Source organism: Sinocyclocheilus grahami, unplaced genomic scaffold, assembly GCF_001515645.1.
Source record: "Sinocyclocheilus grahami isolate Dianchi unplaced genomic scaffold, SAMN03320097.WGS_v1.1 scaffold106.1, whole genome shotgun sequence".
NCBI classification, from domain to species: Eukaryota; Metazoa; Chordata; class Actinopteri; order Cypriniformes; family Cyprinidae; genus Sinocyclocheilus; species Sinocyclocheilus grahami.
Genome location: NW_015505285.1, coordinates 582,601 through 593,900, shown reverse-complemented (window position 1 = coordinate 593,900; position 11,300 = coordinate 582,601). Strand labels below are relative to the sequence as shown.

Here is an 11,300-nt window from a genome sequence, read left to right as displayed (position 1 = left end):
AACAAAAGATCAAAAGACCTCTCATGACCTTTCATACTGTTCTTCTGTGCTTAGTTTGATATTTGGATCTGTGATAAGGAATTCAGCTCACAGTGACACTAATAATAAAGTCTGAACAAAAGTCTGATCAGGGCAAGACAGCTCAAAAGTTTGCCTCTGACAGGTGTTGTGTCTTCATAGGTTTTCATGGGGACTTTTCTCAGGTCTGCTTGAGGCCAAAATGAATTTTTCATGTATGACCAGAGGGCTGTCCCGCTTCTACCAAGCAAACTTAGTGTAATATCCTGCCTACATATCCGAGGCCAGAGAGAGACATGAGAGGAACTCTGAGCTACTGATGTTCCTGCATGCATGTTCTTCCCTTTCTGTCCTTCAAGCAATTCAAGTGTGTGTGTGTGTGTGTGTGTGGCCCGGCGGCTGTCGGCGGTGACTGTCACTCACCTACGCCCCACTTCACACCCTAGTCGCCCCCCCAGTGGTCACCCGGGAAACCGCAGGCTGCCCAGGCTGGCGCCAGTCCTCTCGCTGAGCTGATCAATACTGCAGCATTTCCTGCCCATTCACTCAGGTCACACACTCACCTCATTAATTATTACTGCCAACACTGCTGCTGGAGCACCCCGGGCACCCACAACACACACACACACACACACACACACACACAAAAACACACTCTCAAATTGTCATTGGTTTTCGGACAAACATTTTGGTTAATGCCACCCCCTATAATACCAATACGTTTCTCTATGGTCACGAATCAACTTACAGTGATATCAGTAATGTTTGTTTGTCTTCTTTAAAGTGGTGTATAGAAATACTGACTTCTGTTAAATACTTCAGGGAATCGTAGAAATTTTAGAATAAAGAGAGACATTGATTTTTTTCAAAAAGACATCTCATTTTATTTTAAAAGATAAAGCTGATTTGTTGGCTAAATGCATAAAGTGTGTATGAGTTCGGTAAACTCGACTGTGTGCGACACAATCAGTTCCACATAAAAATCATCATCTGTAGAGCAGGTGGGGACCGCAAACACTCCAAAGCAAGTCCTCTTAAAACAGCACCCAAAAAAATCATGATCAACCTCCAGCATTAATCAACTGCATCAAACGAAACTGGATTCATATATACATCCAGATTGAAACCATCTTCAGAACTTGGTGACCGTGCATGCCATGTTTTCCAGTGCCGACCGAGCTTCTGAAGGTGGGAAGCACTTCATGGCCTCTAAGGCCTTGTTGCCGTGGTAACTGCACAGGTCAAGTGCCTGGCTCACGCCTCTTTCCGTCTTTATCAGGCCCCGGAGCTGGAGAACACGCAAGAATGAGGAAACATTTTAATATCACTCCATCAAACTGATGTAGGAAATGTAATATTCTTTTAACCAAATTTTGAGGCAAGGAACCATTTGAAACAGGCAATTTCTACAGATTAACAGGGTTTGCTTGCAAAACAAATGAGAGTAACACTATAATAAGGTATAATAATGTGATTGGCATCAATAACAAACAATAAATACTTCTACAGCATCTTGGTTAAATGTTAATTTGTACATACAGTAAAACATTTTTAATATTTCTAAATATATAAATTAAAATGAGTTAATGTAGTATGTGTGAACAAATTAACTGAGCAATAAAACATTTATAAATTAAGATTAACTTAAATTAATAAACAGTGTAAAAATGTTGTTCAGTGTCAGTTCATGATACCTTTTGCATAAACTAATGTTACCAAATATAATCTATTATTTAAAAGAATACACTAATATTCAAAAGTTTGGGGTCAGTAAGATATTTTGATGTTTTTAATTCTGCTTAATGTTTTTGTGTAAATTGTGATGTTTTTTTAAAGATTCTATTATGAAAAGTTAGTTAAAAGAAGATTTGTGTCTTCAAAGTCACTTTTGATCAATTTATGCATCCTTATTGAATAAAAGTATTAATTTCTTTCAATAAAATCTTATGGGCCATAAACTTTTGAACAGCAGTGTATATTATCAATATATTATTAAAAATATATGATCAATATGTCATAAGTAACATACCAAAATATCACAATAATAAAAAATATACATAATATATTTTTAAACATATAAATTATTATTAAATGAAAACCCAGAGTATTCCACACTCTTCCTCACTCAAATTGTCACAAACAAACATGTTTTGCTGGAGGCCATTTTGCCAAATGAATTCTGGGATGTGTTGTGCTAAGAAGCCCTTGGGGGCCTCGAGTTAAAAACAGCAGAAGAGACCTGCTTTCACTAATGTGCGTGAGAGAAAGCCAAAAACGGAGACGGAGAGAGACGTGGATGTGGGAAAGGTAGATGATGACATCAACTGATTTCTCTTGTTTCTATAGCCACAGTTTTCTTTGACTTCAATATGATCAACAGCTTTGCAGAATATTTTCAGGTTGACAGACAGAGATATGACCTCATGACCCCACCCCCCGAGACACATTTACACCAAAAAACAAACCAGACAGCGAATACTGGAGAGATTAATGTCGCATTTATGTGCTGATAACAGAGATATGTGATGTGTGTGTGTGGGGGGGGGGGGGGATGTGTCTGTCTGTGCCCTGTTGAAGGAGAATCTTGTGTGATGTTGCTGTCAAACTGTCTCTCTGTCTCCTCTACAAATAAACCTGACACTCTATCCCCTAATATCCTGTTTCTACGGCGACCCGAGCTGCTTGTGCCCTCCTCCTCTTCCTGCCCCCTCCCCACCGCCTCTAACTGTCTCCCTTCTTTCTTTCTGTCTTTCTTCTCCTTCTGACTTTGGAAATCTAATTTCTGAACTTGCTATCAGTTACAGAGAACAAACACCTCCTATCGGCTCACTCAGGGCTGATACCACCAATATTCACAGCACTAGTCGATCAATGTGGGGTTTTCAGTGACCGATTCTTAAATTTTTATTTAGTATGCCTCAGATTCACACTTGATTACATTAACTTACGCACATAAATTTCGTTTTTTTTATATGCTATATGCAGACTTTTCATTTCCTTCTACTGTTTTTATACTGAGCAGAGTTTTTATAGTTAACTAAAACTGAAACTAAAATTAAAACCATTAAAAAACCTTGTTACTCGAAATAAAACTTTAATTTTTAATTTCAGCTAATTGTTAAGGCAATATTTCTCATTTTAATTTAGTTTAACTTGATGTATTAAAAAATCATTAAAAACAAACAAAATATATATATAGACATATATTAAAAAAATTATACAAATTACAAAAACACAACAAAATTACGCAAACTTTAACTAAAATGAAAATGAAAACAGAAAATATAAAAATAAATAAAACTGATACTAAGCTAATGATATTTTCTATTCCCTAACCCTTTTTTTGTTTGCTTGTTTGCTTTTTTAGACTTTCATCCACATATTATTTTATATGTTTATGAAGTTATTTTCCTGGAGACTGTTTTTTGTCATATTAATAGGCGATTTAAGGTTTATCTTAAATCTTATAAAAATATATATTTAAATAAGCATGAACAACTTCAAATTCATTTCTTTTTTATTAATCATACATGAATTAACTTCTATTTCTGTTTGTTTGTAAACATCCACATTCACACTGGGACCCTAGGAATGATTTCATGACTCCTGGGGAATCAATTTGTATCATAAATGTAAGAATGTTTCATCAGAAGGATTGTGGCTGAAATCATTGATTAGTGGTTTGACCAGGAGGATTGATTTCTCTTGAATTCGATAGGCAATCTCACTTTTTCATTGGCTAAATGAAAATCATCAATTGATTTAGTCACTTTTACAGTGAAACACAAGTTGTCTGAATAAGTAGACACTAAAATGAGGCAGTCGTTACTTTGTTTTCCCTCTCCCTTAATCAAAAAACAGGAGTCGCTTACCTTTGTGTAATCAATCTGTCTAGCCATATTCTGAACCTGAAATGAAGAGAGAAAATTGTGAATCCAGAGAACGTCATGCTGACACAATGAAATCTGAACCGTAATGGTGTTTTGCTACCAGTCTAGAGGCTAAAATCTTACTGAATCACTTCAATTAATGATAAATACTGAAATATCAAACATAATACAGTAAAACTGGCTTAACTGTCTGCTAGCTGCCTTGAGACATCACATAGCTCACATATATGACTTTTTTTATGTGAAAAAATATATTAAAATTGGAAAATATTTATCCACCATGGTACTACACACTACAGTTCAAAAAGTTTGGGTTGGTTATGTTTTTGAAAGCCAAACCAAGTCTGTATTTATTTGATCAAAAATGCCGTAAAAGCAGTAATTTTGTGAAATATTGCTACAATTTAAAATAACTCTTTTCTATTTAATATATTCTATTCTATTTTAAATATTTATTATAATGTAATGTATTCTTGAGATGGCAAAGCTGTGTTTTCAGCATCAATTTAATGATTTTTTTTTTAAATACAGTAGGTGAGATTCACCAGGTTATTTTACAGATCACACAGCTGCAAGTGTTCTGATATGGATGTCTGGTACCTGTTTTAGCTGGTGCCGCCATCGCTCAGGTCCAACGATCTGTCTGTGGAAGACTACAGGAGCCGAGTCCAAACTAAACACAGACGGTTCTGACCCGCTCTTCACGAACGGCTCTAGATCAGAGTTCAGCTACAAAACACACATATCACACACATTTTTTGAAATGAGCTTTCTACACAAAAGAATGCAACTTGATAAGACAGCATACAGACAAACAGCTTGTGCCCACAATGCACTTTGTGTGACTATTTTACAGATCACACAGCTGCAAGTGTTCTGATATGGATGTCTGGTACCTGTTTTAGCTGGTGCCGCCATCGCTCAGGTCCAACGATCTGTCTGTGGAAGACTACAGGAGCCGAGTCCAAACTAAACACAGACGGTTCTGACCCGCTCTTCACGAACGGCTCTAGATCAGAGTTCAGCTACAAAACACACATATCACACACATTTTTTTAAATGAGCTTTCTACACAAAAGAATGCAACTTGATAAGACAGCATACAGACAAACAGCTTGTGCCCACAATGCACTTTGTGTGACTGCATACACACCTTGTGTCCCAGAGCGAGGTGTTTTCCGTACTGAAAAGCCAAATTCTGAGCCTCATTACCATGTCTGGCCAGCTTCATCGCTGCCTGACAACTCTTGGCAAGCAAAGCACCATGGGACAGGAATGTCTGGTCTTCCCAGGATGCAACTGTTAGACTGCCCTCCTTCAGAATACAGAAAAACTCAATTAAATAAGCATTAGTGTATTATAAATACTGGGATGTACATTATTCTTTAAAACCCTGGGACATTAAGTTTTTTTTTTTTTAAATAAATGTTTACTTATTAGACAAAGATGCATTAAATTGATCAAAATCGATCAGTGACAGTAAGATACTTAAAAAAGATTTATATTCCAAATAAATTATTTTGTTTCCACAAATATACTAAGCAGTACAACTGTTTTCAACATTGATAATAATAAGAAATGTCTTCTGAGTAATGAAAATTCAGCTTTGCCATCAAATAAATTAAAAACATCATAAAATATATTAAACTAGAAAAGAGTTATTTAAAATGGCAATATTTCACAATATTACTGTTTTTGTTGTATTTTTATCAAATAAATGTTGTCTTGTGAGCATAAAAGAATACACTCAAAAACATTAAAAAACAAGTCTTACCAACCTCAGTTTTTTGAAAGGTGTTGTTTTTCGAGATTATTTGGGGAGCTAAAATAGATCATAAACACACCTCAAAAGCACAGAAAATGTATAGAAAACATTGAGACTGTTCAATTCCCAAGCAAGCTGAATGTTTCTAGAAAATTGAAGGATGCCACTTTAAACCAAACAAGAGAACAAAAAAGAAAAATGAAATGGTGGTATGGCGGTAGGGGGTTGGTGAAACTGAAGAAGGGAAGGTGATGCAAATATCTGCTCGGAAACGTCTCCTCTAAAAAGGGTAAAAGAAACTTGAATCTCTCTCTCTCTCTCTCCCTTTTTCTCTCACATAAACGTGGCCTTCTCCATCACTTTTCCTCCTCCTCCTCTCCTCACACAGGAAACTTTGTCATTCATTATTTACTGTGAGCAGTTTGCAGATGTTTTAAGTCAGTCTGTGTTTCGCTTGTTTGGAGATGTTTTGCTTGTCCAGTCTTAGCTCTGTTTTGAAAGCTTAATCTTAGCAATGACACATTTTACGTCTCATAGATGGCACGTGTTTATTAAAGCAATAAACCAGAGAGGTTGTGCTTTACAGTAATTTACATGACTTTGAGCTGTTGCTTTTATAAAATAGGTGACATAATGGGAATATAATAAAAGACAATGTTTCATAAACAGACAATTTTCTGTTCTATAATGTTTTTGAAGGAAGTCTGTAATGCTCTCCAAGGCTGCATTTATTTGAATAAAAATACAGTAAAATATTGTGAAATATTACTACAGCTTTTATATATTTTAAAATATAATTTATTCATGTGATGGCAAAGCTGAATTTTCAGGAGCGTTTGCTCCAGTCTTCAGTGTCACATGATCCTTCAGAAATTGTAATATGCTGATTTAGTGCTCAAGAAAAAAAATTTTTTTTTTGTCAATACAGTTTGTTTCCCACAGAATGCCACTTGTGGCTATATGTGGTAAATGAAGTGGGCTGAACGTCTCTTACCTCTGCAGAAGTGGAGCTCTCGTGATAGATTCCTTGCACCACATCTCCTATTGCACTGGAGATCAGCTCCACCACCTAGAACAAACATAACATTATAACACTTAGGCTAGCAAAATATTTTCCACATAAACGAAGACCCTCAGAATAAGAGTGTTGATAACGAATCAGCCCCATCGGTTCTGAAATTAGTATTTTTTATGACTCGGGCTGTTTGGGAATATGGGAAGACTTTTTTCCAGTCCACTCATTCTAAAAGAGCATCTGAGGGACAGATAGAATAACCCACACTTCAGTTATTAAATAGATGGCCGGTCAAAACAATGCAATGTCCAGAGGATACAGACCTTAATGAGGACTCTGACGTCTGCACAAGCTTATTGATTCAGTTTCTCTCTTTAATACACACAACCACAGAAGTCTACTCCCAGCACAAAAAATACTCAACACCTACAGTACAGAAAATTATCTGATAGTTGAGTGTTGATTGGACTGTTCTCTTGAACTACAAATATGTACATGCAAAATAAACATAAATATAGCCAGTTATATCCCTTGTCAAAAAACTATTTATTCAACCTCATGATAATCCAATGTATGACTTAATTTACGTCTGTGGAACACAAAACTAGTCATTTTAAAATGGCACTGATCAACTATAAAATAATGGCCTACAGTGAACAGTAATCTAAAGAATAAAAAGTCCAATCCTAAAGGATCTCAAAAACGTTTTCATATACTGTAATTCCAACATAAAGCGAAAAACGTGATCTTTTATAATGCAGTTTTTCAAACAGGACTTCTAATTAAAGTAGTCATTTTAGGAAAATTGCATTTTAAAAGATAAAAATGTTGTGTTGGAATTACATCAATTGTTTGCTTTAAACAAGGGCTGTCCAAACTCGGTCCTGGAGGGCCGGTGTCCTGCAGAGTTTAGCTCCAACCCTAATCAAACACACCTGAACCAGCTAATCAAGCTCTTACTAGGCATAGAAACTTCCAGTCAGGTGTGTTGAGGCAAGTTGGAGCTAAACTCTGCAGGACACCAGCCCTCCAGGACCGAGTTTGGACAGCCCTGCTTTAAAGTATCCTTTAGATCATGTAGTAACTATAATGCTCCTGAGGGGGGCGCTACCCCGTTACATCTACTCCACAACAGTCAGCTGGACTAAGTCACTGACAGCTCTTTCTATCATTCAACATGCTTTCTATCATCACATGCTTTCCTATCCCTTCCATCCATCGCCCTAGGCTACATTCTCCACCTATTTTTCACCCTTCGTCGTTCTTTTTCTCTTGTCCCGAAAGTCCTGCCTGTTGAATCATAAGACCACAGGCAGAATCTCCAGGGAACTAGAATAGCAGAGGCCTTCCATCCAGACACTCAGCTATTCCTCATATTTAATATTATGTTACTCCTCTCTATGTATGTGTGTGTGCGCGTGTGTGTGAAGTGGGGGGGCTTTTTTTGGAAAGTATCAGATAAGCTGCCCTCCCTCCGTCTCGTCTCATTCCCAAATCCAGCTGGAGTTATGTTTCGCCGACAGGTCTGTGAGGAGAAGAAAGAGGAGACAGCCTCTCATGGATCCCTTTACCGTTTATACTAGTGTTGAGCCAGAATCCCACTCTCTCTCACTCAAACACACACACAGTCTACTAAGTCAGGATCCCACTCAAGGCCGCGATACATAATACAGATCAATCAGGGGGAAAAAGCGCTTTGCTGCTGAGGGAACGTCTGATTTCCACCGCTAATACTCTCACGCTAACTGAACCGCTAATGCAAAGGGGCCTCGCCCTCATTTACATAGACAGAAGCTTTAAGAGGAAGATGCATTCAGGCGGTTCTGGCTGGGTGAACGTCAGTTACATCAAGGGACTATTAAAAACTGAGCACTTAAAATATATTTTTAATCACTTTTGCTAATTGTAAATTCATCTGTGGAAGTTTGACTTGCAGCTAAAGAGTCAGATCTCTGATTGGCTAGACATCCTGTCATTCATTCACTACTTCAGTGGGTCAGAACAGAGCGTGTGTGGCTTTAATCACGCTTCGCTGAACAACAGCTTCAGTTTCACACAAAAAAGGATTTTTACTCACACTCTCTTCAGTATGTGTGTGTGTGTGTTCACTAAAAACGAGGCTCAAAATGACCTTCTGTCCACAGCTGCTAATGGCGACTGAATTTTGAAAATATATCAATATATATATATTTCTAACCAACCATGAAACTACATTTTGCATATTATTTCTTTTTAATTCAATGTATAGAATTTTTACTTAGTATTAGTGTTAGTGCATATATAAATACTGTGTGAAAGTTTAGGGGTTGGTAAGAACACTTTAGAGTAGGGAACATTTCTCAATATTAACTAGTTGCTTATTAGCATGCCTATTAATAACATATTGGCTGTTTATTAGTATTTATAAAGCACATATTCTGCATTACCATTAATAACTATTAACAACTATTAATAAGCAGCAAATTAGTAGTTTGAGGCAAAAGTCATAGTTAATGTTTTGTTAATAGCGAGAATTGGACCTTAAAATAAAGTGTGACTGATTTTTATTTCATCAAATATAGCAAAAACAGCAATATTACGAAATATGATTACAATTTAAAATGACTGTTTTTTATTTAAAATTTTTTTTTATGTAATTTATTCCTGTGATGCTAAAGCTGAATTTTCATCAGTCTTCAGTGTCACATGATCCTTTAGAAATCATTCTGATATGCTGATTTGCTGCTCAAGAAACATTTCTTATTATCAACTTTGAAAACAGCTGTGCTGCCTAATATTTTTGTGGAAACTGTGATATTTTTTTGTCAGGTTTCTTTGATGAATAGTAAGTTCAAAAGAACAGCATTTATTTGAATGAGAAATATTTTGTTACATTGTAAATATAATCCTTGTAGAATAATTTTTTTTTCTTTAAAAAAAACAAACACACACACACAATTACTGATTACAAACTTTTGAACTGTAGTGTACATGTCTTCATCTGTCTGTTAAAAAAGTTTACATTAGCTAAGTTCAAATATTATTGTTACAGTGTACATCTGTGACAATTTGAGCCAAAATTAGACAGAACCAGACAAAAAAGGTAAAGATTAAAATAATAATAATAATAATAATAATAAATACAACTTTCTTAAATCCTTAAACTAGATTTGAGTCTGCCATTGAGGCATCAAAATTTAGTAAACGGATGAGAGATTTCCACTGTCATCCAGCAGGAGGTGCTATAGAACACGACAATACTTACTCCTAAACCCACTATATTACACTACACAATCTATCTAAAGGGAGTGTGTATTAAATACTCAGACAAAATCAGGTGTGAGTCCCAACTAAGATGTCTGGCTGTCTGAATGCTGAGCTCCTCTTCAGAAACCCCCCCCACAGAATCTGTTATTTATATTAGTCGCCACAATGTGCAGATCATCTAAATGCCCTGCAGTCATTTCCATGTCCGCTCATGCACGCATTAAAGTGGGCTCAAGTGTGCGTGTGTATGTCTGAGGCTATGCAGAAGGAAAAGAGTTTGTTTTCCTCCACGGGGAGAGCTGCATTCTAGAGCCGCACTTGGTGACAGATCCTGTCAGCATACTCCCGCTTAGTGCATCTGTGTGTGTTACCCAGACACAGAGAGATGAAATGTTAGGGTTTGTAGTGCAAATCCCTTTTTACTTAGTCTGTTAATATTATGATATGACAAGTGATTTCCTCTAAAACTGTGAATCCCAGTTTAGGTGTATTTAAAGCAGCACTATGTAACTTTTGGCGCTCTAGCGGTTAATAAACAGAACTGCACACATCCTGCGGAAGAACATTCCAACCAGAGCTACTTCTCTAAGTTTGCTCAACTTCGAACTGCGTCCTCTAGGGGTCCTTTAAGATCTCGCTTTGTGAAGACAGATTTGTGAACAATATTTGAGAGAAATAGGCCTTTTGTGTACATAGAAAAAGTCTTCAATCTTTGAGTTCAGCTCGGGTGCTCGACTTGCAGTGTTTACTTCACTCGTCGATATGATGTCCAGCCGGTATGATAGCCTGGTTTTGGCTTCATGCTTTCTGGATCATGCGGCCAGGTCACAGGCTTCGGCGGGAGCCTTCCTGATCATCAGGCCCCCGGCACGGCACTGCAGAATTTCCTGGGCGTCCGGGCTGGGCTTATGCTTTCAGGCTGCCCTGTCTGGTATACCGTATCTAGGTCACCCTGAGGGGCCTCCTAGTAACTAGGATAACCCCTCTTGCTGAGGCATCGGGCAGGAAGTATAGGTGGCATTTGCGAGAACGTTCTTGTGTAATGCTGTCTCAGGCAGTGCTCCCCTCGCCTTAGAGGGTTGTATTTGAGCTTGCCTCTCCCGTTTGGCTCAGTACTTCCGGGTATCTGTGAACAGATGCTTGGAAAACTCTTAAATCCATACTATGGTAGGTTCACACGTTAAGCTTTGCGCACTTTCTAAAATCCACATAGTGGTAAGTGCACACGTTAAGCTTTGCGCACTTTCTAAAATCCACATAGTGGTAAGTGCACACGTTAAGCTTTGCGCACTTTCTAAAATCCACATAGTGGTAAGTGCACACGTTAAGCTTTGCGCACTTTCTAAAATCCACATAGTGGTAAGTG

The 11,300-nt window shown here is 37.3% G+C and overlaps 1 protein-coding gene across 1 annotated transcript in view; it reads right to left on the bottom strand.

Moving 5' to 3' along the window:
• Nucleotides 1-877: 877 nt before the first annotated feature.
• The window catches only part of LOC107588587 (decaprenyl-diphosphate synthase subunit 2-like), a 41,853-nt gene continuing 31,430 nt past the window's right edge, over nucleotides 878-11,300 (bottom strand). Inside the window, exons 3-7 of the mRNA XM_016276730.1 lie at nucleotides 6,668-6,742; nucleotides 5,062-5,223; nucleotides 4,805-4,933; nucleotides 3,891-3,926; nucleotides 878-1,306 (exon numbers count right to left, since the gene is read on the bottom strand). Coding sequence (XP_016132216.1) covers nucleotides 1,151-1,306; nucleotides 3,891-3,926; nucleotides 4,805-4,933; nucleotides 5,062-5,223; nucleotides 6,668-6,742 — 558 coding nt within the window. The 3' untranslated portion in view covers nucleotides 878-1,150. The remainder of the gene's footprint in view (nucleotides 1,307-3,890; nucleotides 3,927-4,804; nucleotides 4,934-5,061; nucleotides 5,224-6,667; nucleotides 6,743-11,300) is intronic.